This window comes from Pogona vitticeps, chromosome 3 (genome assembly GCF_051106095.1).
Source record: "Pogona vitticeps strain Pit_001003342236 chromosome 3, PviZW2.1, whole genome shotgun sequence".
NCBI classification, from domain to species: domain Eukaryota; kingdom Metazoa; phylum Chordata; class Lepidosauria; order Squamata; family Agamidae; genus Pogona; species Pogona vitticeps.
The window spans coordinates 175,244,767-175,272,357 of NC_135785.1; the positions used below are offsets into that span (position 1 = coordinate 175,244,767).

The 27,591-nt window shown below is 41.0% G+C and overlaps 1 protein-coding gene across 1 annotated transcript in view; it reads right to left on the reverse strand.

Annotated features, from left to right (window-relative positions):
* OCA2 (OCA2 melanosomal transmembrane protein) overlaps nucleotides 1-27,591 on the reverse strand; it is a 220,359-nt gene that overhangs the window by 60,945 nt on the left and 131,823 nt on the right. Inside the window, exons 16-19 of the mRNA XM_020796810.3 lie at nucleotides 23,384-23,516; nucleotides 5,438-5,585; nucleotides 4,055-4,112; nucleotides 666-774 (exon numbers count right to left, since the gene is read on the reverse strand). Coding sequence (XP_020652469.3) covers nucleotides 666-774; nucleotides 4,055-4,112; nucleotides 5,438-5,585; nucleotides 23,384-23,516 — 448 coding nt within the window. The remainder of the gene's footprint in view (nucleotides 1-665; nucleotides 775-4,054; nucleotides 4,113-5,437; nucleotides 5,586-23,383; nucleotides 23,517-27,591) is intronic.

Genomic DNA, 27,591 nt, shown 5'->3' on the forward strand with positions numbered 1-27,591 from the left:
ACAACATATTTTTTTAAAATTCCAACAGCAACATCTGGAGACACCATACATTTCCCCATGTTTGCTAGAAACTGATAGCAATTTCACACTTCTTGGGTATCCTTATGGTAGATCCTTAGCCAAAATGGCACCTTATGCAGAGTGCTTGGGAAGCTTGGAAATCTCACATTTTACAAAACTACAAAAAAAAAAATCCTTTGTGACAAGCGTGTGCAAGAAGGCAGCAAAGGAAGGCCTCCTTTAAAAGCCCGATGCACAATAACCACAAAATACTGGCTGACTATTGGGACAGGGGAAAAAAGGAAACTGAGAAAGGAGTTCCAGTACACTGGATTCCTGACTTGGAGCACCATGTAATTCAACACTTTCAAGTAGGTGCTCGTATACTTGAAAGTATACAGTACCTACCCAAATCCTCCATGCTTCCCCTGTTAAAACATCAGTAGCAAGTGACATAGAAAGGTTGTATTGAAGTGACAGTATGGGAATGCATTTCAGTTGCAAAATTAAATAGTTGTACTATTGGTGACGTCCCACGTGCATGAACAGGTAGATCTGGAGGGAGGACTTCTCTCATTCTTTATAACTTCAGACTTACTAGACTCCCATTATCCTTCAAAACAAAACAATTTCTGCATAGGCCTTTGGAAACAAACCAAGCTTACCTAGATCTAGGTGAATTCCTGGAACAAATGAATTGAGAAAGAACATGAGGATAACAAATCCTAAAACAGTCAGGCATTTGATAAGAAGCATCCTATCCGTTATTCGGTGCTGTTGAGAGGGGGGAAAATACATAAACTAGGTTAACGGGGGAGGGGAAAACATCTGATACATATATTTTAAACTAGTATTCTTTCCTAAAATATAAGACAATGTTTCTATACTATACAGAAGAGTTCATTAAAATGACAGAAGAAAGGTCTGAATAATGAAAATAATATTTCAAATCCAAGAGGAAAATGTTTTATTTCTTGGTGTTAACACTATTTACAGTCTAAAGGCAACAAGGCAAACAAATTCAGTTACAGAAATAAAACCAGATGTTACCTCTACCTGTTACCAATGCTAGAAATTTAACACATTTTAAATTAATTTTTAAGGGTACCCAAAACAGTAGAGCTGGAATGCAATTTCTACAATAAACTGATGCCAGAGCATTTAGCCTAGTATCCTCCTGTCAGAGTTTCTGGCCATAATGAGCCATTGCACAAGCATTTCCAAGCAATATATCCCCACATCCACATAAAGGCTATGTGTGCAGTGTTGCAAAACTTATGTCACCACATGGCCCGTTAATGTTGTCCAATTGAATTGTGTTCCGCTGTTTTATAACTTTATCTCTTGCTCTACGTGCAGCAGGGGGTATGCTGTCCAATTCTGAACAGAATAGAAAGCTATGGGCTTGTCCAAACAGGGGAATTTGGGGTGGCCTGGGCCATACTTAAAAGGTTCTCACCCTCAATGCAATCAATTTTATCTCTCATATGAGTTATCCTGCCATTCACACTGGAGATATATTTTTTCTCCTGTGAGAACAGTCCACACAAGTCTTTGGATCACCAATATGCTTGTAAATGCACCTGGTTTACTCACAGGTAAGGAAGTAGCAGCACAGCATAGCAGTAGGGTAGGCTTGTGCCAGCAGTAATGGAGCAAGGGGAAAACATTGAGGTGAAGGTTGGGGAGATGGAAAGGAAGGTTAACTCCCCTCCCCGTCTTCCCTACCTTTCTCCTCAGTCAGGATTCCGCTGGGGCTGGGCTGCCTTGTGAAGGCAGAGCCCATGGAGTCAACATAGCACTCCTACCCCACCCCTTTTCTCACAGCTTTCACTCAGAAGCCACAGTGACTTTCCTTTTTTAAATTATTAAATAAAGTAAGGAGAAGGAAAACTCCAGTTTCAAACCTCCACTGCCTTGTGGCTATATCCACTCATGGAAAAGGCTTCAGGAGTTAACCTCGAGGCAAAATCCGGAGCTGGAGTCCCAAAGGCAGCATGTGTCGTTTTGCCAACTCCTGCGACATTGCTGGAACCAGTTGTATTGGCTCTTGCCTTTCCATTGGACCATTTCAGCAATGTGGAGAGGGGGGATCTGCTGCTTGGGTAACAGCCTATCCTCCATATTACCTTACCCGGGCTTCATGCTCTGGAGAGGACACTCCTCGATTCAGAGCATGTTACCATAGTCTCTCGAGACTGAAGGATGCCTATGCTAAATAAAGTAAGTGGTGTATGCATCAACCTAGCATGGTATCAGAATTGCACGGTGTCAGTTCAGGAAATATTGTTTTAAAAGATGAAAATGGAGGAGAGGGTTTTTTCCATCCTTCCTTTAAATATCACAGCCCAACTATTATGTCAAAGAGTTGTCACCTCTGATAACGCTGCCTACAGCTCCATTTGGGTGTGAACTAGCTGTCCACAGAGGCTATGCAGCAAGTTAATTAGGAATGCATTGAATCATATATTTTTCTTTTTTAAAAAAACAGAAGCCCCTAGTCCTGTACCAGAAAGGAACAGGACAGCTCTTAAAGGGGCAGGATGCGGCAATCTAAGGAGAAACATATGTGGACAATACAATTTGGTTTGAACCAAACTGTATCAACAGTGAACCAAATACTGATCTCTATCCCCATCTAGACAGGCCCTTAGTTACCTGTGACTCTAAAGTTCTTCCTTTTACCCGTGCTTTCCCATTTACGTAGCTCTTTAGGGTCAGCCTCTTACACCCAAACTTCTATGTAGGAAAATAGATGGACTCCCCATCAGATCACTGGATACAACTATCCTAAACATGACATGTGTGACATACCATATGAGGTTTTGCATCATCAAGCAACAGCCAGTCACCGCTTCACGCTGTATCTACTCGAAGTGACTTACCCCTCTATGTTAATCTCATGTGACATCCTATAGACAGGTTTGGCACATTTTTGTAGTGCTTTCAATATTAGAGATTAATAACGTGTAAAGCAACTGTGAGGGATTCTTTTTTTTCCCTTTCACAAGCCTTGCTTCCTGACTCCGTTTCCTGTCATTACCTCTATAGTCTTTCATGCCTACTTCAGTCTTCATCTTTTCCAAGTTTATAGGCACGTGTCAGGTGAAGACAATCCGTATGGGTAAATCCTATTTCCTATTTATTTATTTATTAAAGGTACAGAACACCATTCGAAGACCACATTCAGAAGAAATCAATAGTATGTATGAAGATATGGTGCATGAATGCAAACTATATCCACACAAATCCAGATTAATGGAATTTTTATTCAAGTATTCCTATGCATGCCTCCTCTGGCTGAGAAAGCACTCTCTTACTTACAAGCAGAATAAATGTTCTTAAGACCACCCAGATAGGACTAAAGAGGCCCAGCGGTCTGAAAATATTAAATTAGAGCATATTGTTGAATAAAAGGAAAAAGGTTCCCCTTGACAATTTTTGTCCAGTCATGTTCGACTCTAGGGGGCGGTGCTCATCCCCGTTTTCAAGCCATAGAGCCAGCGTTTTTGTCCGAAGACAATCTTCCGTGGTCACATGGCCAGTGCGACTTAGACACGGAACGCTGTTACCTTCCCACCAAGGTGGTCCCTATTTATCCACTCGCATTTGCATGCTTTCGAACCGCTAGGTTGGTGGGAGCTGGGACAAGCGACGGGAGCTCACTCCGTCGCGTGGATTCGATCTTACAACTGCATGGTCTTCTGACCTTGCAGCACAGGCTTCTGCGGTTTAGCCCACAGTGCCACCACGTCCCTTATATTGTTGAATGGCAGAGAAAAAAAACCACTTGCAACACAGCCCTCCAGATTTAGCACTTAGGTGTTCTATTGTGCTTTGTTAGATTTATTTGATCAATTGTTTTAAAGAGCCATTAAAATACAGGAGTATATCCAGTTTTTTCTATATGGTGATCCTCCAAATAACTGAACAAGGCAAGGTCATGGAAAATGGAAGATTTTGTCCCCAGAAATGTACTCTCTGTAGTATTGAAAAGTGATTAATTTTTAGCTGTAGTGGATATATCTCACAAACAGGAAAGCAATTTATTCACCTTTTTTTGCAGCTCCTGAATATTTGTTTCCCAGTTTTTATCTTCTTGTGAGATTTGTCTGAAATAGAAGTTCACATATAGAGATTCACACTGATAAAAAGAGAAGAGCTATTTCAAAACTGTCATGGAACGGCTGCCATATATTTTCCAATGAATTACTGTCCAAAGCAATTCTCTATCCACTTATGCTTGGTAAAGACATCTGGAAATGAATCCAGCCATTTCATTATAAGCATATTAGGCTATCAACTAAAATCATGTTGCCCCTCCTACAAAAAGGGGGAGGTTTAGTCCCTCAAGTTTTTACAGGGTATATTAACCTAAGCCACAAGCCATGAGATTTATGATGCCCTGTACAAGTCTGCATACAACTAAGTTGGGATTCCCAAAGGAGGCTCTACTCAAAAAAAGTAATGGTCGCACCCTCAGAAACTCTGCCTAAACTGTTTTTCAGTCTTTTGCTGGGCAAGCCGCAGACCATGAGTTTTGTTGTTATCTTCTGGGTACCTAATACATGTACATGGGTAATCTGATAACACCTCAAAGTAATTACCACCACTCTGGAAACATTTTCCTACCGTAAGCCAAATCCTAAGGAATCCCAGAAATGTCCCAAAACAAATGAATGCCTGGAGTGTCCAGAGAGAGGCACATGTTTTTTATTTCCTTAGATCAATGTTTATTTGGAGAAAAACATGACACTTTTTCCTTCTTAGTACCTCACTGGTACTTGCCCCATCTCCAAAAAAAATAAGCACTCCCATGGCAAAATTAATAGGCTTCTTGAGATATATTTTTTTTTTGTCCCAGCTCTTTTTCTTTAGAGAAAGAAAACTCAGTATGAGCAAAATGTGGGTTTCTAGCATGAAAAACAGTTTGATCCAGGGAAGAACATTGAAGGATTCGTTTAAAAAAATCCTTTTACTCAGAACTATTCAATAATTAAGGATTCTTGGCTGACCAGTATACTAGTAGATTACACAAGTTTCCAAAAGAGTGCAGATATGTTTCCCTCATTCATGCGTTGCATTTGAAGAGGTTCCCTTTTTTTAAATGCTACTTTCTGTGAGTGAGTTTCCTTTTTAAAAAAAATCATGATCCCCAACTTCTATCAATCCACCTAACATATAACGGAGCTTTCTCTCCCAGAACAGGATTTCCCTTTTCCTTTTCCAGATAAGATTCATAGGAGACATAGAGGATGCAGGACAGAGGACGAGACTGTTTCACTTCTGAGTGTACATCACTGGATGCAACTGTGTATGTGTATGTAAACCATTTTGATAATCATCATCAGTTTATACACTCATGCTAAACCATTCTGATAATTTTCCCCATCAGCTGACAGGACTTAGGTAAAAGGATAACTGGCTTGGCCTTTACCTATGGAATGTTTTGAGCTTTTTCTTCAGCAAGAGTTCCAGGGTGAAAACCTTTTGCATTAAGAGGCACTTCACAGCTGTTTCTTCTCTGCTGGCAGGATTAATTCGCTGTGCTGTCAGTCTCCAAACATGGATTTCATGTTTCAGTTCTGAGAAGAAATATAATTATCAAGCTGAAAATGAAGACCTGGTACATTAAATCAGTTTCCCTAACCATGGCAAAAGTAATGTTAACAGACACACAATGACTTCAGTGACAAAGTTAAACTGCATGAACTCATAAATTGGTTAATATATCCATTGAGATATTTACAGATGTATGTGTCTGCTAAAGTAAACTGTCTTTATGTTATAGATAACCCAACATTAGAAGAAAGAATTTGATAAATATTGATTTTCACAATGGTGCCTTTTCTCTCCTCCTATGATTTGTAAATTAACTGGCTCTCCATCAAGGGAGGGGGCAGACCCTTCTCAGTCAAATCCAGACTCCAAGAACTGCTGGAAATAGATTTTATTAATGTTGGGCAACAGAGTAGGATTGGGCGCCCACTGCACCCCATCACACCAGTTCGCTGGGGGATGGAGTTGGCTTCGCTAGCCCACCACCAAGTCTAGTCTTTCTTCAAACCAAAGTTCTTATCTCTGGATTTAGGCTGTCAAAAGTTTGTACAGAGGGCTAAGCCTTTAACACAGCCCTGAACCGTCCTACTTCCAACTACTCATCGATGTCCAAGTCTCGTGTCCAGAAGTCCTGGACCATTATCACATCCTCTTTCCCCAGGTCAAAGAACACCACGTCTATTTCTTCTTTAGCCTCTTCCTACTCCTACTCCTTTCCATATGAGATTGTCAAGGGAGACAAGTCCTCGCAGCCTTTCTCCTTCTCCTTCCTTTTAATCATGTCACACATGGTTTGGACGTTGCTAAAGTATGTGAAGTGCTTTGAGCCCTCTTTAAAGCCAGGGGAAAGAGTTCACTTCGGTTCTGCCAACTCCAGTCATAACTTAGTAATTGACTTCCAGGCAATCCAGTTCTCTGCGTGACTGATTGCCAACAGAAAATTACCATGCCAATTACCAGATACTCAAAGTACCATGAAGAACATTTATGAAGCTGGAAGAAGTACAATGTGGATATTGTTTTGGGCACTACAGAATACAGCATCTTAAGCACTAATGTGTTATCATAGGCATATGTGCTTCCATATATACAGTAGGACCCATGTATCCACAGGACTGGTATCCAGTTTCATTTATCCACAGTTTACTGTAGCCCTATATACAATATACAAGGTGCCCCCTTGTGGCCTTTGTCCTACCCCCTTATATTTTGTATACTAGGTTCCTGAACTCCTGGATAGCTCAGTGATTTAGGTATGTGACTGCGGATCCAGAAGCTGGGAGTTCGATTCCCCATTGTGCCTCCTTGACAGGAACTGGCTTCAATGATCCACAGAATCCTTTCCAGCTCTACAGTTCCAAGAGGATGATTATGATGATTATGATGATGATATCTGCATTTTCAGGCATCCATGATAGACTGTGGAACTCATCCCCCACAGATGTAGAGATACTACTGTATACAGTTAATTCTTAATTTTCAATAGTTTAAATATTCATGAAACTATTGTTCACAGATATGCCAATTTTTAAAATTAGTTAGAGAACACTGATATATTGAAATCTTCTGCATCATTTAAGTCCCTTTCTTTCTCTTGGCACCTTATCATTCTGATGTCTGAAAAATTAATGTACAATTTAGTCTACTAACACAGACTTTCTTAGACATCAAATATAGTAATTCCATTGCCAATACACCAAAAATGGTGGCATTTAAATGTCTGGCTTGAATCATAACTTACTTCTGCTTTGTCATTTAGAATCTGCAAATGTATCCAACACACAAAAAGAATTTTCATTTGAGATTTAATATTTAAATCTAAGCAATTAGTTGAAGAAAGGAGCAGGTGCCTGAAAGACATGAGCCAAGAAAAGTGCAATATTGCTGTTGTTGTTGTTACTGCTCTTCTTGCTGCTGTTGTATTCCTTTGACATAATCCCAGTGATTGTTTTAGTCTGTAAACAGCTTAGTACATATTTGACTACCAAGAAGGACCTACACAAAAAATCCCAGCCATTGTTAGGAATAATGGTATAGTTTCAAAACAGGCTTACCAGAAGCCACCTATGCAAGTTTTCAGAAATCACACTATGGCTTTTTAAATTACTATTTTGGCAAATATTCATGAGCATGAGGCATAGAGAATCCAAAGCATGCAAACGGTCTCTTCCTATGCTCTGCCAAGCTCATGCCAACAAGAGCAAAAAGCACAAAGGAGTATTCAAATCCTTTCCCAAGATACCTTCCCCAAAATTGGTTTAATAAAAGAGAACTACATAAGCTGCAAGCCTGGCACTAGTTCTCAACCAGCCTTTCAAGGTAGGCATGTAAACAATGCTAAAGCAGCCATAAAACAAAGAATCCAGGATATGAAACTACAAGAACACATAGGCTTGCTGGACAAACTCTGTGCAGTACGAAATGGAAACCTTTAGACCTCCTGTCTATCTGTCCAATTTAACACTCCCAAAGTTTAGAAGAGCCTTTACTCTAGCGAAATTCAATCTCCTGCCCTCTAAACTTTTAGAAGAAAGATTTCAAGGTATCCCCTACACTGAACATTTATGTCCCTGCAATGGGGAAGAGACTGAAACTGTGGTACATGTTTTGTTACACGGCTCATTTTATCAAGATCTGCAAAAGCCTTTTCTACTGTCCATTCTGCAGACATTTCCTGGGAGAAATACATATTTCTATATAACTTTGCTGCTTTCAGACAAAGTCCCAGGCATCACTCTCAAAGTGGCTAAATATTGTGCTGCTGTAATATCATACCGTAGCCTCCTATCCTTGTGAGGCTACTGATTGCCCTGGCCTAATGTTATGACAATGAACCTTCAATGATGCAATAATGGCTTTTGGCCTGTGCTTCATCTGTGCTTGTTTACTATGTTATTAGATGTCTTAAAAGTAGATGTTAACATGGAAATTAATGTTTTATAATGGATCACCTGTTTTTTGAGGTTATGGAAATTATATTTTAATTGTAATATATTGCTGGTCTTTGACCGTAAATAAACAATTGAATTTATTGACTGATAATGGTTTATAACTCAAGCTTTCAAGCGATGCTAATACTCACACCTTCAAACTGCATGGCAGTAACTTAAAAGCAATACACTGGAAATAATTTTGAATTGTATTTGTTATTATTTCTGTAGTATATTGCAAGGCACAAATGCTTCTTCTCCCTCATTTATCCTCACTGGCTGGATAGCTCAGTGAGTTAGGTATCTGGCAGCAAAACCAGAGGTTGTGAGTTCAGTTCCTCACTGTGCATCCAAGAGCCAGCCTGTGTAGCTGTGGCGTTCGCCCCTCATGCCCTTTGCCTGACCAACCAGACTCAGAGCACACGAAGGCAAACAATCCCCTCTTTTGCACTGCTGCCACCAGGTGATCACTAAATCACCATTACTTCAGGAAGATGAAGATTCAGGTCCATACTTTAAAGTCTTTTAAATATAACTTTTGTTTATTGATTACAGAAATTGATAGTGATTCATGACTATCTTCTTTGGGCAAATTTATTATTAACAACAATCTTCTATTTGATAATACACTCCTAAATCTAATCACTCCTCAGATTTCCCCAAACTCCACACTCCTTCCCCACTCTCTCACGCTACTCATTTCCCTGACTGACTCTCAGGCTCCGCCTCTTATAACATCTCTCTCAGCTCTGCCTCTCAGCAACATGAATATGCATGAACAGTTAACATAACAGAACGCGAACCATTGACATAATAAAGTGGAACACTACGGTAGCCTTGGGTAGCCCCAGGATGCCTCCAGAAGAAGGAAATGGTAAACCACTCCTGAATACTCTCTACCTAGAAAACCCTGAAAAGGGTCTCCATAACTGAGTTGACAGTGTGCGGCTATTGTTATTGTCTTCACAACAGCTTTGTCCAACAGGTTAAGCAGCTTCCCTTTTTGCTTCCCTTTTCACAGCTATATATAATACTGGGATCTTGCCAAAATTCTCGACCAATGCAATTCTTGCCCCCATTTATAAAAAGGGGATCCCCCACCCCCCAGAAAACTTCAGACCAATCAGTCTATTACCAGTAATTGAGAAACTCAATGTAAAACATCTTCTAATTAAACTTACTTCCTGGATTGATAATTCAGGCATTGCTTGGCGCTGAACAAGCTGCTTTCAGGAAAGGTAAGGTCACAGTTGATAACTGCCTTATCCTTTCGCCTCTTAGTAAGCATGAAAATTCTAAATTTTATGTGGCTTGCCTTGACTTAAAGGCAGCTTTTGATTAGGTAGATAGAGAGTTTCTCTGGGACAAATTTGAAAATATGGGCATAGATAAAAGATATATAATAATATTGTGTCCAAGTGACCATAAACAAAATCAACATTTACGATTTTTTAAAGAGGGAGAGAAGACAGAGGACTTAAAAAAATAGTTTTAAAATGGATCCAGGATCTCTGCCCCGACCTGCAAATTACAAAGAATACTTTGGAACGAGTTCATTGTGTGGGTCATAAACAACAACAACCAAGAGGAATAATCATCAGGTTTGCCTTCTACACAGCGAAAGTGGCTGTACATGGTGCATTAAACAAAGTGGAGGATTTGTCATGCCAAGGAGAAAAGATAGAAGTCTATCAGGATTTGGCTGTGGAGACAATCCAGACGCGTAAAGAATGGAGACTGTTTTTACAGAAACACTTCGGAACCAAAAAGTGAGATATGCCTAGGATTTCCCTTTAAACTAATTGTCTGGTATGGACAGAGACCTAAGACTGTAACAACAAGAAGACAGGTACAAGATATCTTGAGAGAGATGACGATTCAAGGGCCAGAGAGTGGAAAAGAGAAAACTGGGTGTAATCAAAATGATCAGGAAGAAGGAAGACAACTACAATGGAACAGAGCAGGGGATGGGGGGAATAAGTTAAAAAGCAGAAACCCTGCTTGAACACTCCCTGAGCAGTCTCAAGCTCCAGCTGGACTTTTATCTCTGCTGGGAGATGATAAGCAACTGGTTTTTCTTTTCTTTTTTTCCTTATTTTTTCCTTTTCTTTTCTCTGTTTCAGATTATACTGTGATGAGATGGGTTTTTGAGTTAAAGTCTTGTAAGGAATATGGGGTTTTGTAATTAAGAAATGAGCAAGAGAGGTTCCATCTTGTTTCTTCGTATAAAGTATCTTTGCTATGCTAACATATTGTTTTCTAGACGAGCAGAGAGAATGTTATTCTGATAGCCTGAGAAAAGGACTCGGTGTGATTAGAAGGGAATTGTTGTGACTTTTTGCGAAACCACAGTAAACCCAAATAACATCTGGTGTGTATGGGAAAGAAGTCATGTGGTGTAACAGGACTGTTTGCCTAGTAACGAACTCTGATTGGATGACATCGTGGGAAGGTGCGATAAGCCCTTGCCAGTTACTCTTGAAAAAGGAACTTTTTGCCTATGGACATTGTCATTCAAGACCGACTCTTCATTCATTCGTGACACATGGGACTAACCTTTACTATACTGGATTACCCTTGGACTTATGGGCTTTTTCCTAAGGACTATGCATGGACTATTTCCTATGGACTGTTACCTATGGAATACTCTTTATGAACTTCTTTTCTTGAAATACTTCATATGGACTATACTCTTGGACTTTTCTAAGGACAATGGGACTTTTACTGAATCTTTCTTCTTAGTACAGGATTTTTGTTCTACAGGATCACTGAGGACTATAGCCTTTTTATAACCTACTTGGATTATTTTGTTTTTACTAATGAATTACTGGACTGGAACTGTTTTTATTCTTTTTAATGGCTTTTTGTATTTTTGTAAGGTTTTTGAACACTTTTCTATTTTTCATGTTTTCTTTGCCTCACTACAGAGTTGTAAATAACTAACACAATGCTTATTTACTTGCCTTAACTTAGCTTGATTTTGATACCTAGTAACATGCTTATTCTTTAATAAATTAAAGATTATAAAACTCAATTGGTTTCCTGAACAGTACACTTGTCTTAGGGTCATCTGAGAGTGCTGTCTCAGCCTAGCATACTTTAGGAGTCCTGTCAGTGGTGCAAGTTAAGTCTAAGGATTACAAAGCCCACTTGACCTTTTCATAGTAATATCTGAGAGTACAAGGGTGTTCTTATGTGGGCAGACCTGTAAGATGGAGTGTTGTAGCATGGCTAGCTGAGTTTGGACTCACTCAGCCCATTTTAGCGTGTGCAAACTCCTGATTGCTCTCTGTCCAGGCTTACGCGGATGTTTTCGAACACCGTGTTTGCTCAGATATACTACTGAGCTAATGGAAGCAAAATGATGATTTATAAAGAGTTTTTGAACTGAGTCATACTAAAAATTAAGGACTTTACAGAAGAAAGAAGCTGAACGAATATGTAAATACATGTTTACTTCAGTATACTGTGTGCAAAAGGCAGGCAATAAGAGTGTGGAAGTCTTAGCTTTGCTTCTAGCCTCACAAATACCCCAGGAGGTTCAGCTCAGTTTTAATGAGCTGGGGGCTGTATTGCCTCATCACCATCTGTGGGGTTGGGGGGGAGTGGGTGAAAGAAGGGATGGGAGAAGAAGGATAGGGAGAGGGAGAGAAGAAAGGAACTGGGAAATTGAGGGGAGACTATGCATACAATCCTGCTTTAGAACACTTAATAGACGAGCATATAGATATGATGTGTGTCAAATTAGGTCAGAAGAATAATAGTGATATAATTTGTAAGCTTAAAGAGCAGAATAGTAGATAATCTCAATATAATTTCTTTCAACACAAATGGGTTAGGAACACCAGCAAAGAGGTACATTACTAAACTGGAGGCTATCCGCCAGGGCCTCTCTCCTTTTTTGAATACGATGATCGAGCAGAGATGTCCAGCACTCCGTCTTGCCTGGCGAGACCTGAATTCTTTCAACCTGTGATGCCAGATATGGTGGACAAAGTTCTTGATCGCTGTTGGGCCACCACTTCCTCTCTTGACCCTTGCCCAGCATGGCTAATCAAAGCAGCCAGGCCTATAATAGTTGAATGGGACACAGCAATAATCAATATGTCTCTCCCTCAAGGAGACACTCATTAGGCCCATTAGGAAGAAACCAAATTTGGTGGCGGACGACATTGGTCCATTGCCAATGTCTCCTTCCTTAGTAAAGTGGTGGAAAGGGTGGTGGCTGACCAGCTCCAGGCTCTTTTTGATGAAATCAATACCCTGGATCCATTCCAGTCAGGCTTCAGGCCATGCCATGGAACAGAAATGGCACTGGTCGCACTATTGGATGACCTGCTGAGGGAGGCTGATGGGGGCAAATTGTCTTGTTGGTCCTCCTCGATATCTCAGCCGCCTTTGATACCGTCGACCATGATATCCTCCTGAGGAGGCTCTCCGAGTTGGGAATTGGTGGACTGGCACTTGCCTGGCTCTGTTCCTTCTTGGAGAACCGCCCTCAGAGAGTACAGATTGGAGAGAGTGTTTCGGCCCCGTGGAGTCTCAACTGTCGGGTTCTGCAGGGCTCGATCATCTCCCCAATGCTGTTTACTATCTATATGAGGCTGCTGGGTGTGGTCATCAGGGAGTGTGGGGCTTTATGCCATCAGTACACTGATGACACTCAGCTCTACATCTCCTTTTCACCTACCTTAGTGGATGCCATTCTGTCCCTTCAGCACTGTCTGGAGACTGTACTGGAATGGATTGCAGGAGAATGGGTTGAGGCTGAACCCGGACAAGACGGAGGTCCTGAGGGTGGGTGGCCCCTCCATTGGTGATTTGGGAAACTCCCTTTCTTTGGGGGGGGGTGACTCTCACTGCAAAGAGTGAGTTTCACAGCTTGGGGGTCCATCTGGATCCGGCGCTCACCATGGAGACCCAGGTGGCGTCAGTGGTCCGCTCTGCCTATTTCCATCTGTGGCGGATTGCCCAGCTTCATCCCTATCTTGATGGCGGGCCCCTAACCACTCTGGTTCATGCACTTGTAACCTCGAGATTAAACCACTGTAATGCGTTCTACGTGGGGCTACCTTTGAGATTGATGCGGAAGCTTCAAGTGGTGCAGAATGCGGTGGCCAGACTCCTTAGTGGGATGAGAAAACATCAGCATATTTCTCCCATTCTGGCTGCCTTGCATTGTCTGCCCATTCGTTTCCACATTGATTTCAAAGTGTTAATGGTGACTTATAAAGCCCTAAACAGTATAGGACCTTGATACCTGGCGGAACGCCTTCTCCCACCTAGATCTACCCCAATCACTTGCTACAGCCAGGAAAGACAGCTGAGGGGTCCTAACGCCGAGGAAGGCCCGGAAAGAAAGAACAAGAAACTGGGCCTTCTTGGCAGTGGCCCCTCAACTCTGGAACAATCTTCTGTCAGATCTGCCTGGAACCCTCGCTGCGTGTTTTTAAGAGCCAACTAAAAACCTGGCTCATTAGGGAGGCCTTCCCTCCTGTCAATACTTCTTTTTCTCCATCTTGAATGATACCAATATTATTGATTTAAATCGTTGTTCTAATTGTTTTTGGTTTTTAATGTAAGCCACCCAGAGTAGATGTAGTCCAGATCAGTGGTTCTTAACCTTTGTTACTCAGGTGTTTTTGAACTGCAACTCCCAGAAACCCCAGCCAGCAGAGCTGATGGTGAAGGCTTCTGGGAGTTGCAGTCCAAAAACATCTGAGTAACAAAGTTTAAGAACCAGTGGTCTAGATGGGCAGGATATAAATTTAATAAATATAGAGTAATGAAAACAATACTTGGCTTGGGAGCCGATGTTATTTTGTTGCAAGAGATGCACCAGAGAGAACAAGGGCAATATATTATTAATCATTCATCTCTTGTGAATGATTGTGTCCAAGGCTTTCCATTAATATGTAATTTTGGACCTGAGCAAGGATCCCAGACTTCCCTGGAGGGTACATATTGAACACCATTGGGAGGGTGAGATGCAGAGCCAAGCAGTGCAGCTGTTTTCCCAGAAACCAATGTAATTAACCAATCAGAGGTGGAGTTGTCCTGGCTGAGATAGGTTCTTGTTGGGTAGACACCATGGTTCAACATTCACAGACCATCAGAGGACAGACAGCAAGAGTAAAGGTAGTAGCGCAGAGGAGCAGTGGCAGGAAACAGAGGAAAGTGAGGGGCAATGAGGGAAGATGGCCAATTGGACAAGTGGCAGCCAGGTGGTGTGCTGGAGTAGCTTTAGCTTGGGTTGACAAAGCTGAAATTACTTACAGCCAAACTGCACCCTTCCCCAAACCAATCCCTTCTCTCTATTGGCATTCATGAGTGGCAAATTTTGGATTAGACCACTGGTTCTTAACCGTTGTTACTCAGGTGTTTTTGGACTGCAACTCCCAGAAGTCTTCACCATCAACTGTACTGGCTGGGGTTTCTGGGAGTTGCAGTTCAAAAACACCTGAGTAACAAAGGTTAAGAACCACTGGATTAGACCATAAGGCTGCAGTGACAGCCAGCTATCTCACATAAGGAGACAGCAATATACTACCTTTTTTGTGAGGAAAAAGAGATCCTTAACAAAGAAAGATAATTTTTCAGACATGAGCCTTCCCATATAATCTTCCACCTCCCTGAGGGTCATGCTTAGCTGGCTTACATTTTCCCCTTCCTGTTAGTGCCCAAAATGGTGTCGGTAACAGCTTATCCTTTGTCTGTTTAAATACAATGGTGTCTCCTGATGTACCTCTCGTTCACACTACCACAAAGTTCCGTGTCAACTAGGAAATATATCATAATACGGTGGGGAAAGAGAAGCAGCAGAGCTGTTTTCACCACCTGTTCCCCTACCAATCACTTATTTGCCCAATAACAATTTAGCATCTTTTTCAGCAGAGTGGGTTCAAAATCACAAATTACTGCTCTTCACTCAACTGAAACCTTGACAATGTAATCTGTACCTATGAAAACTGCATCAGCCTTGAGAGCTATCAAAATAATGTCCATTTACTCCTAACCAAGACATTGTAACTCAAGGTTGTCGGGCTTCTAGGTCACTAAATTTCCAAAATCAAGTTAGTGACATTTTTCAATAAAATGTAAAGCTTACACTTTAGCAACTGTCTAGAGAAAAAAAATCTCTCTGCAATTCATTATATTCTTTCCAGAAGTAGTTTTTCTTTTCTTTTCTTTTCTTTTTTCCTTTCTTTTTCTTTTTTCCTGGTCTGGGAAAAACAAATGCAGTTAAATTAACTGCTGGAGTCAAGAAATGAATGTTCAACCAAGGGTTTAAACTTGATTGGGAGTCTACTGAGAAACGTTCAACTGCTTTAAGAAACAACATTCAAAAAAGATTTTAGTAGTAATCCAAGCAATGAATATTTCATATACCTGTGTTAATAAGGAAGCATGTCCAGGACATAAAGTACATTTCTGAAATCAGTTTGCAGAAGCAACTGTTGAGTTTTTAATATGTGGTGGCAAAACTGAAAAGCACAGGAACGTACTTGTTGAATAAAATAGGTTTTGCAAGAGTGCAGTCCTAACCTGCTAAAATAGCTGAGGGCCAGCTGAGTTGCGACTAGGCTACCTGAAGCTATGCTGATCCCAAACTCTTCCCAGCGTAAGGATTTAGGATGATCCTGTGGTGCAACTGTATGTCAGCATAGCAGCTGACACAAAGGATAAAGGAAATTTGGATCCAGTCTCACTTATCCCTTCGCCTCTGTCAGTTTTTGGGATTAACCCATGGAAGAGGCTCAAAGGCATTTTTCTCAGATAAGGGGATTTCTTCTGGCAAAAGAAGATTTTCCCTGTTCTCAACGCCCTGGGGACACTGCATCTTTGAATTGGGATTGCACTGCAAGCTTACACTGGATGTTTATTGCCCTACTCACCCATTTTTCACATGTCCAGTATGATGTCAAAACAAAAACAAACAAAACTTGTGGTTTGACAGCTTCCTTCATCTGGAACTCACACATCTCTCTATGGTGAGCTTTGGAAACTTTTCTCTTGTTAAAGGATGAGGAAAACACACTTTAAAATACATGCAGCACAGAATGTCTCTAGCGTACCTGATGGAAACCACACAGCTTTTTTTTTAATGAAGTGGGACATCTCTACCACTTTCCTTCTGTCACAGAAAAAAGGAGGTGAAATGACCCCTCCCCATGACTCCCTACAATCTGCAGAGACTGAGGGCTGCCAACTGATTGTCGTCCTTGTAGTTTTCAAAGAGGTAATTATGTTAAGGGACAACTACATTGGCAAACTGTGGGAAATGCTCCAGGATTGGGATGGTCAGATTCATATTATTTTTCCAATGCACAAGTCAATGTGAATCAGCCTGGAGTCCTTCAAACTCCTCTAATCTCTAGTTTTAAACTCTGTCACCATGGCTTCTGCTTTTTTGACAGTGAATGCATTCACATTAATTCAGCCAGTATGATGTTTGTGCCAACACAGAAAGCATCTGCCATTGCCGAATATTGAATAGGAAGCAATTCTTAAATTAACAATGGAAAGCTGGCTTTTTAAAATTGATCTGTTTTTTAAAGCAAGAAATTTAGCCCTGTCCATGATTTTTAAAAGCCACAATTTTCCTTCAAATTGCTTGTTTTCCTCTTCTCTTCCTGTTACATTTCCCTTTAAAGAAAAAGGCTTGGTGCCATTGTACTGGGGTGCCTAGGAAACCAAAGGGAGGGGGGGGAGTGTGAAGCTTCAGCAGAGAGTAAAGAGGAAATTGTGAATAAACACATCTTTGTACCTTCTTAATGTAGCTGCACTGCAGTTGTGCCTCCTGCAAATCTGGACAGTCACAGGAGGGGTACCTTAACAAACTGCAAACAAGGCTGAATGCTAATTTCCTCCTCTCATCTCTGCTGATTGATATGTAGTCAGCTAAAACAAATTTCCCATGGGGAAGCCCAACATCGCAGGTGCAAATGTACCGCAGATACACACAGATTTCCTATGCTATGCAATTGCACCCTTACCCAGTTTGGGCAAGAACAAAAAGCAAAAAAGAAAACCAAAACTAATGGAGAGCTTTAACAAATTTATTTTAGTGTGAGCTGAAAAGCTACATTTCTGTCTGAAGAAGTGGGTTATGATCCACAAAAGCTCATGGTCATGTAAGCTTGTTGGAACTAAAGGAGCCAAAAAAAATTTTTTGTTCCTTTCCGTTTCAGTGCTTGTGGGGATACTACAGTACCTTTTGAAGAGGCAAGCCAAAGAGGCATCAGTGTTAACATTCCTCTAGTAGGAGTGGTTTTGGTTTGAATAGCCCATGCAGAGGCCAGGATGATCATGGGTCTATCTAGCTTCAGCCACAGGACAAGTTAAGTTTTTAAAGTCCTTTTGAAAGCCAACAATGGTTGCTCCAAGTTTCAGCAGATGATTACAGAAAGAGCAGAAATATCCAGCTTTGCACAGGTTGGAAACTCTTTGTTCCTTTCCTTTCTCACCATCTCCCCTCCTAGGCACTTCAGCGCTTTTCAGCCTTTCCTTCGGCTCACTCCCATGCACACACTTTTTACCGCGAAGCAGGACTATCTTGTGTTTTTTTTTTTTTCTTCTGCATTTGTCATCTTCATTTCTGATTGTGTGAAGAGGTTGGGCTCCCTGCAAAGGGAGGCACTACATGGAGCTGCCTAGAGTTCCTCTGAAGAAATGGATATGCCAGGCCTGCCTGCTTGCAGCTTCATCTCTGAAGGCTAGGTAAATCTGCCATGTAGCGGCTGCAGATAAAGCTGCTGGCCATGGACTGGTTTTAATTAACAAAAAATCAGTTGATCCATTAAAAAACACACACACACATGCACACAGCCTGAACTTGCATGTCCCCAACATATGGCATCTTTCATTCTCTAGGCTCTGTGGTCTTGGAACTATGACAGAGACCAACACACACATGTGCACATGGGTGCATACTCATGTGCACATGCATGCACGCACAAACACACACATTCTCTTTCAGTAATAGATGAAATTTGTTGAGTTTTTTTAAGGCATCTGCTATTCAGTGCAGTTTCCAATATTCACAAGTCTTATGCTGCTAGGGACAAACGCAATTGCAGAGAGTTGAACAGTGCAGATTGTACCCCTCTGCCCATCGTTGCAAAAAGAAGAGTCTTTTTACTGAAGGACGGGCATGCTTCCTTTGATCCCGTTTCCATTGTTTCCCCTCCAACTCACTTTCACTCAGTGACTTTTTCTATGTCCCAATCTGTTTCATTATCTGAAAACTGAAATATCCTAAATGCTGTTGTGCAGTCTTTTTCCAAGAGGCAGGTTGTCGTCTTTCAAAAGACAACTATGTATTCCTAACGGAATTTGAAAAGATCACAGGAAAAAGACATACAGTGGATACCCAATTTTACTAAGCCAGACAAAAAGTATTGTAATTTAAAAGGCATAGTGAACTAGGCTCCTACCAGCCTCCTCTGATTTCTGCAAAGCTACAGACTTTAGCTGAGCAAACTTGTACATTCAGCTGGGAAACCAGAACATTTATTTGATGCTCATGAATTGCAACAGGGTTGCCATATGCTGTGCAGCAGAAACAGTGTGCAAGCACCATTTCTCCTGAGCCAATACAAACTTATAATATTCCCCCCATCCGTTTCCACCATTACTCATCTTTTTGGAAAAATTGGAGGGCTGAACGTTTTCCTTGCATTTCTTCTCATCCCCACTGTTCAAATTTCTGAACACCTGATTTGTATTTATAGCCAATAATATTGTCCTCATGTTGAAAGGGATCTTGAGGATCATCTAGTCCAACCCTGCACTCAACAGCAATTCTGCACTGCAGGCTGCAACTGCGATATTCCTGACCAAAGGACATTGAACTACGACTTCAATACAGTGGTGCCTCGCTTAATGATTGCCCAGCATTATGACGAATCCACTTTACGATGATCTTTTTGCGATCGCAATTGCAATCGCAAAACGATGGTCTAAATGGGGGAATTTCGCTTAGCGATGATTGGTTCCCTGCTTCGGGAACCGATTTTTGCTTTATGACGATCAAAAACAGCTGATCGTCGGGTTTCCAAAATGGCCACCAGGTGCTTAAAATGGCTCCCCGCTGTGCTTAGGGACAGATTCCTTGCTATACAGGCAGCGAAAATGGCCGCCATATGGAGGATCTTCGCTGGACAGTGAGTTTTTACCTCACTGGAACGCATTGAACGGGTTTCAATGCGTTTCAATTGGGTTTTACATTTCGCTTTACGATGTTTTCGCTTAACGTCAATTTTCCAGGAACAGATTATCATCGTTAAGCAAGGCACCACTGTACCTCCACCAGAAGGGAGCCCATAACCTCCAACGGTGCTCTTTTCCACACTCAAATAGCTCATATCATCAGGCTGTTACTCAACATCACAACAAACTACTGACTAACATGACTCCCGTTGTCAAAACCTATCACTATGTGTGTATTACAACTGTTGGATTAGAACAGGAGGTCGACAGGATCGTGACAGGGCACCCTGCATGATGCAGAACTGGGACAACAGTAGATTTCTCTCCAACGGCTTTAAAAGCATTCAACCGACAACTTGCTTTTTGGAAAAGCTGAAGTGCAAATGAAAAGAGTGCAAATAGTCCCAGCCCATTAGAAAGTTCAGTCTTGTGAATCTATCCTAATTTAAGCAGTTGAGAAGCAACCTACAATAAGGGTATGAAAAGCAAGGAAACCAAAGCAAGTGGCACTTTCTTTAATATACACTCAGTGCTTGTTTGATTGGTAATCAGAGGGCAACATAGGAGACACTGAGTTGATTGAAACAGCTGCTTCAAACAATCCTATTGAAGACTGCCAAAAAAAACACGGCAATTAAAGATAGAAAAGACCCATTAAGCCATCTTGCAGGCATTCTGTTACTATTTCCTCTGAAGCCAAACAACTCCAGCTCCCTTTTAATGGAATGTGCTTTGATCACCTCTCTCATTCTATTTCACAGAAAATGTTGATAGAACCAGTACTTTTTTATTGAGCAGGTACTGATTGGCTTCATCATGATGTAGCTGCAGCTGATTGTGGGGCGGGGGGTGAAGAATGCCATTTACTAATTATGAGAACTGCTGAATCTGATGATGGTAGGCAGGAAAACATCAGAGATGAGAAGACTAATTTGGTCCTGAACGTACTTGTTTTCTGAGTATATATAGCCATGCGGTGGGGGGGGGTGCATTTTCATGTTTTTGAACTATAGGTCCCAGAATTTTCTAAACAGAATGCTGTGAATTTCAGCCCACAAATTCAGAGAGAGAGAGAGAGAGAGAGAGAGAGAGAGAGAGAGAGAGAGAGAGAGAGAGAGAGAGAGAGAGAGAGAGAGAGTATAATTGGCCGTAAAACTACAACTTCCAGCATTCTCCACATGCAGGATGGTGTGCCCCCCCTTGCTTGGTCATGTAATGGTGGGGGTAATTGACCAAGCAGGCACATAACAAGACCGAAGTTGTAACCTTGCTGCCCATGAGGCTTCATGGAAAGCATTTGCAAATCACAGAATTCTGTCTGCAGAATTTTTGGAGAAAAATCCAAATGACTCCCTCTTTTGTGCACTTTCTTTTTTTTAGCACATATGTCAAGGCATTCCAAATTTTATGAAGAAATTCAAACCCATACAATTTTCAAAAAAAGCCAATGTGGTGTACGGGTTAAAGTGCAAGATTGGGACTTGGAAGATTCAGGGGGGTGTCCCCACTGGGCCTGAAGATCAGCTGGTGACCTGAAGCTAGTCCATAATCGACCTACTTCTAAGGATCGTGAAGAAGAGGCAGAGTGGAGGAGCTGAGCCGTGTATGCTACCTTGAGCTTGTTGGAGGAGAGGTATGGTATAAAAGTAAGTAATACATAATAAATAAAGGGTTTTGCTTTAAAGTAGAGCTATGCAAACGTTCCTGATTCAGTTCAAAAGCCAATTCAGTACTTCAGGGTAGATCCCAGTTTGGGTCAGAGCAATTCAGAACCCTCCAATTTGATGTCTGCCCAGGATCCTAATTAATTTATAAATTCAGACTGCTAGTCTCCCATTAACTTGCACTGGAAAAGCAAATAGTTAAATGTTTCTCATTTCCAGATAGATATGGATATGGATAGAGATATTTGGTTTGTATCCTGCTCATCTGGCTAACAAGACCACTCTGGGCAGTTTACAGCAGAAAAATAAGTCCAATAATCAACAATTAAAAACAAAATGCACAGCAAAGTAATATTTATATATGGGGAATCTGAAGATACAATCTACCCTACAGAGGATGGCATCGTACCAAATTTCAGAAAACTGACCTGAAGGGTTTGTATGAACACTTCCAATTTTTTCTAAGAACAAATACATTTCCTAAAAGCATGTACACTCAGCTGCATACTCAATCTGCAGTTTTTCTCTATACACGTGGACATCTATACAAATACATGCGAGCTACCAGAAAAGAAGAAGATACATTAAAGAATATTCAAATCAGCCCAGATCACCTTGGACTATTTCAGTTTAAACTTAAACAAAGTCTGATCATTCTGCTATGATTCAGAACTTGTATGAATCAGTCTGAGACTTTAATTATATGATCAAATACCACAGGATTTGCTGCAGTTATAATACAGTTTGATTCAAAGTATTTTTTTTTCCTGATCACATGATGAACATGATAATTTGAATCAATCCACCTGTTTTTGCTCCCGGCATGGCTTTTTTTCCTCTAGATGCAAATTTATTTCCCACAATCCTTCTGAAAGAGTTATAAGGATGCTGGAAATCTGGGACAGTATGCCATCATCCCACTTCATCTACAACATTTTGAGATCTACAGCTGTGTGAACTGGCATCTACTAGGATTCACTGGTTAAATTTGCCATGAAAGCAAACTGTGAGATAAAATTACATGTGAGATAAAATTTTCACATGTAACAGAAGACCAGTTTTTAAGGGCATGGCTAGAAGTTACTAACAAGCATCGTCTGGAAGAGATGAAGAATGAGAAGCAGAAGAAAGCAGAAAATGCTGGCCAACATTTAATAATCTTCATGATCATCTCAATGACACCCCCATCTCATAAAACAACTTATATTTAATGTTGTTGCAAAAAAATACAGTAGGGCCCCATATGCGCAGTATCAGTATCCACTGATTCCCTTATCCGTGATCTGAAAATATTAAAAATATTAAAAGCAAAAAATCTAGGAAAAAAACACGTTTTCACATGTGTTATCAGAGCCAGCCATTAGAGGGAGCCAGATACTGTGCTATGAATACTTGTTAGTGAATAATACATAGCATGATCTCTGGCACCGTCTAGTGGCTAGTTCTGATAATACACGCGAAAATATTTTTTCTAGTTTTTTTTCCATTTGCCATGCTATTGTTGTTGTTTAGTGTTAAATCGTGTCCGGCTGTTCGTGACTCCATGGACTAGAGCACGCCAGGCCCTCTGAATCATAGCAGAATGACCATGCTATCCCACACTATTATCCACAGCTTTCCATATCTGGGGAGGGAGGCTTGGAACCAATCCCTAGCAGATATATGGGCTCTACTGTATTTCTCAAATTACTTTTAATATGATTATTCAACAGTTGGCACTGGGTATCATTATATTCAACAGCCATGATGTTGCTTCCAAATAAAGCCTATGCAAAGTCCCAGTCACAAAGCAAAGCATGCTAATTTGCAAATGATGAGGTGTGAAAGCTCCTTGCTGTAACAACCAGATGTTTTCAGCACTTAAGAAATTCCCTCTTTTAATGGCAGGTTATCTCTAATATACAATTTAGCTTTTTGTCTATATATAAATGTTTACAAAAACACAATTTTGTTAGGACTTCATTCGGTTATGTAATTTTCTTCAGATCCACAGCTATATAATTTCAATTTTGAACTCACCAACGATCTCACTTGGTTCTTTGTTGTAAAGTTTTTTGTTCCAGTAGAGAAGCCTTAGGAAAGGAACAGAGACCAGAAGTACAAGGCAAATTCCAACAAACATGTGTCCTGTAAATGCAGCAAAATCCACTCCCTGGAAACAGAAACAGAGTAGAGATAAAACTGGTTAAAGCAGCTCAGTAAAAATCAGAGATGCACATAAAAGGCCAAGTACTGTACTTTTATTGCTATGTCTTCCAAACCTCATAATGTTGCTTGAGATGAAACAAAATGCAAATACAGTGGTGCCTCGCATTACAACGTTAATTTGTTCTAGCGAAATCGCTGTAGAAAAAAAGGTCGTAATGCGAGATAAAAAAGGCCATAGAAATGCATTAAAACCCGATTAATGCATTCCCATGGGTTTGAAACTCATCGTCCAGCAAAGATCCTCCATAGTGCGACCATTTTCGCTGCCCGTGCAGCGAGGAATCGATCCCAGAAAAGAGCAGGGAGCCATTTTTTTTTACCCAGTGGCCATTTTGAAACCGCCGATCAGCTGGTCGAAAATGTCGTTTTGCGAGAATCTGTTCCCGAAGCAGGGAACCGATCATCGCAAACCGAAATTCCCCCATTGAAACCATCGTAAAGTGATCGCTTTTGCGAGCGCAAAAAGTTCGTCGTAATGCGATTTCGTCGTTAAACGGGGCGCTCATCTTGCAAGGCACCACTGTAAAGAGCTTCTAATCTATGTGTCCCCTTGTTTTTTGTAAGAGAGTTGAATATATTCATATCTGTGAAGATTCTCAGTTATCCAGGTGTGGTTACCTGGAAGTTGAGTCACGGCAACTTGACTTATTTCTTGTTAGGTTGAAACGCTTTGCTATTCATCCAAGCACCTTTTTCAGTCTGAGGAGAGTTGGTTCATGCCCTTCCATTGAAATCGATCACTGTCTACCATGAAGGACATTATTTTTTCTATCTTGTGGCCATGTTGTGATGTAATGTTAAACCATAGTTTAGTGCTATGCAAAGAAGCTTGAGATTTCGGTGTTCCCTTTTTTCCTCTCTTTTGTTTGATTGATTGGATGGATGGATGGATGGATGGATGGATGGATGGATGGATGGATGGATGGATGGATGGATGGATGGATGGATGGATGGATGGATGGATGGATGGATGGATGGATGGATAGATAGATAGATAGATAGATAGATAGATAGATAGATAGATAGATAGATAGATAGATAGATAGATAGATAGATAGATAGATAGATAGATAGATAGATAGATAGATAGATAGATAGATAGATATCCATAGTTTGGCAGGGGAAGGGGATGTCTTGCTACTCTGAAACCAGAAGAAGATTTTTTTTAATTGTCTTTTGTCAATTTTCTTTTAAACCAGTTGTCTTACAATTATTTTCAGTTCCATCTGGAGGGACTGATATGGTCCCTGGAAAACCCTGGGACTGGCAAAGCCCCTGACCATTATCATTAGCCAAGTCCAGGTCTGGATTCTCATGGAGCTGCATTTCCTCTCAGAGCTGCATGGAAGAGATATTTCAGTCAGCTCTGATGGCTATTATCACTGTAGTGTAGTGAAGCCATAACGCCGAGGAATCAAAAAGTGCAGAGAATGAAGGTTTGGATGCTATATTCCATGCACTGTTTCAATTTGGATACTGTCATACTTTAAGATGGCAGAATTTGGGGGGTTTTGGGGGGGTGTTAGAAAACATACACTCTGTTTTGGGCATTAGGCTAATCTGTGGTCATACAGAGAGAGTAGGTACAACCCATTTGGGATTTGTTCTGCATTCAGCCTATGCTGAGGAAATAGTTGCATAGATTGAAATGGCCTCAGGTAATTAACATGAGAAAACAGTTTTGCTTCTGTGCGGAACACACCCTGAAATATTCCAGGAAAAGGCATAATTTAGGAAGTGAGAAAAAACAGATTAACTTATAATTGCAGTAGCTTCTTCTGGAAATCACAAATGCCGCCTAAAGCCAGGTCCAGACTACAAGTAGTAAGAGAAGGCCAAACTCCTTGAGACAAGAACATAAATAATAAATCATAGACCTTAAGCCTTTTAAAGTTTCTGAAAGGTTTATAGACTTATCCAGAAAAAATTGTTTAGAAACTTCAGGTGACACTTTTGCTTTATAGTCTAATATTTCATGACCCCTCAAGGACTGGTAAAACTATGATCTCAAATTATTGCAGTTTCTGAAGCCTCAGAGTCACAAACAGAGAAAATTTATGGATGGACACAGTCCATCCATAAATTTATTTATCTCTAGTCCAGCTAAAACCTGTACCAGAAGAATAACAATATTTGTGCATTCTTTTGGAAAGAAGTTTAATTTGGGCGATTTGTGCCAAAGATTTTTAGGGAAACGTTTTTAAATGTTACAGGAGTGGAAGAGGAAGAGTTCAGTTTTGCAGAGAGAAATGCAGTATAAGGACCGAAGCCAAGCAAAAGGGAATTTTTGCCTATTACAATGAGTGCACATCGAAGGGAGTGCATCCAGAGGCTCTTCTTCAGACATATGTGTGGTATGACATGTGAAAGAGCTCATGAGCATGGCGCACAGTATGTCAAGGGTTGGGGAATATGTGGTCCACAGGTAGATGCCCCCCAGAGCAATATCTAGGGCCTCTGGCCCCACAGAGCCCTTCTCTGTTGCTACTCTATACCAGAAAATAAAAAGCAGCAAAAATTTCGGTTTGCCTTTTCTTCAAGAGTGACAGTTGTTGCACCAGGAAGATCGTCCCATCCTAAAAGCCACCAAAACATCAAAACAAGGAATGTACATCGGATTTTACATGTATTTCTTTATTTTTACTATTTTTGTCTATTCCCGGGCCTGGTTCTTCCTACAGTAGGTGCTGGGGGGGGGGCAGGGGCTGGCAAAATGTGGTTCCTCAGCTTGCTTGTGTTGTACACCAGACAGCCAGTGTCACACAGTAGTTAGAAGGCTGGACTGCGTTTCAGGAGGCTGGGGTTCAGCTCCCTACTCAGCCAAGTGACCTTGGGCCGATCACAGTCATTCCACCTGACACAGCTGTTGTGAGGACTACAGTGGGGTCTTGACTTAAGAACGGCTCGAGTTAAGAACATTTTTACTTAAGAACCATTCTCATAGGAAAATATTGACTTGACTTACAGTACATACTTAGATTTGAGTTACAAACTGAAAAAAGCCCATGTGGGAGGCAGGGAAAGTGCAAAATTTGAACTTTCAGTTAACTGTTGGCCAGTGAAAAGGGTGCCTGTCTGCTTCCTCACTCCTCCCAGCGTTTAGAGAGTGGATTGGGAGACAGTCTTCGGACTGCCTGGTACTGCCTGGACTGTATTTTCCCTGCCTTCCCTGAACCTTTCTTGACCTAAGGAAAAAAGAAACAAAATATTCCCCTCTAGTGGTCGAAGGCAGAATAGCAGCTTCCCATTAGTTTCTATGGATGGAAAAGAGCAGATACGGATCAAATGGTTTTCAATGCATTCCTATGGGAAATGCAGATTTGACCTGCAAACTTTTTGACTTGAGAACCGCCTTCCAATACGGATTAAGTTCTCAAGTCAAGACCCCACTGTACACTGAGGGAGGACAGCCCACCCACCTCTTGAACTCACTAGAACATACAAATGCAACAAAAGAAAGAAAGAATAATCTGTGTACATTTACATGAACATGGTGGCAGTTTGTACATAATCTGTAATTCCAAATCTCTTTCACAAATTACAGTACACCAATTGTGGGGAGGCAGAGAGGATACCGTCAGCAGGCAGAATGATCCCACTACCATATCTCATTATGAGCCATTGCTGTAACATACAGAGCAAACTAAACTGCATTTTGCAGTGCTATGAAAAACATGCTTTTTATTGATCACTGATTGTCCGGATTGCTTTACTGGATATGTGACATCTTAGGGTCAGCTCAGGAAACACACAAAGTAAATAGCACCCCCCTTGCCACCATTCAAGTCAAGGTACATGCTATCTAAAGCCAACTCACTTACTTTGGGGGGGGGGGAATCCCACAAGCACACCTCTCCATCCCTGACAGTAAAAATCCAATAATAACAAATTGACTGACAATTCATTTCCTTTTCATGATGCACCCATTTCTGGAGAGTTCTGATCTGGCCCCTATCATACACACCCTAGCTACTTTCTGACTGGATTACTGTAATTCACTCTATGTGGGACTGCCAATG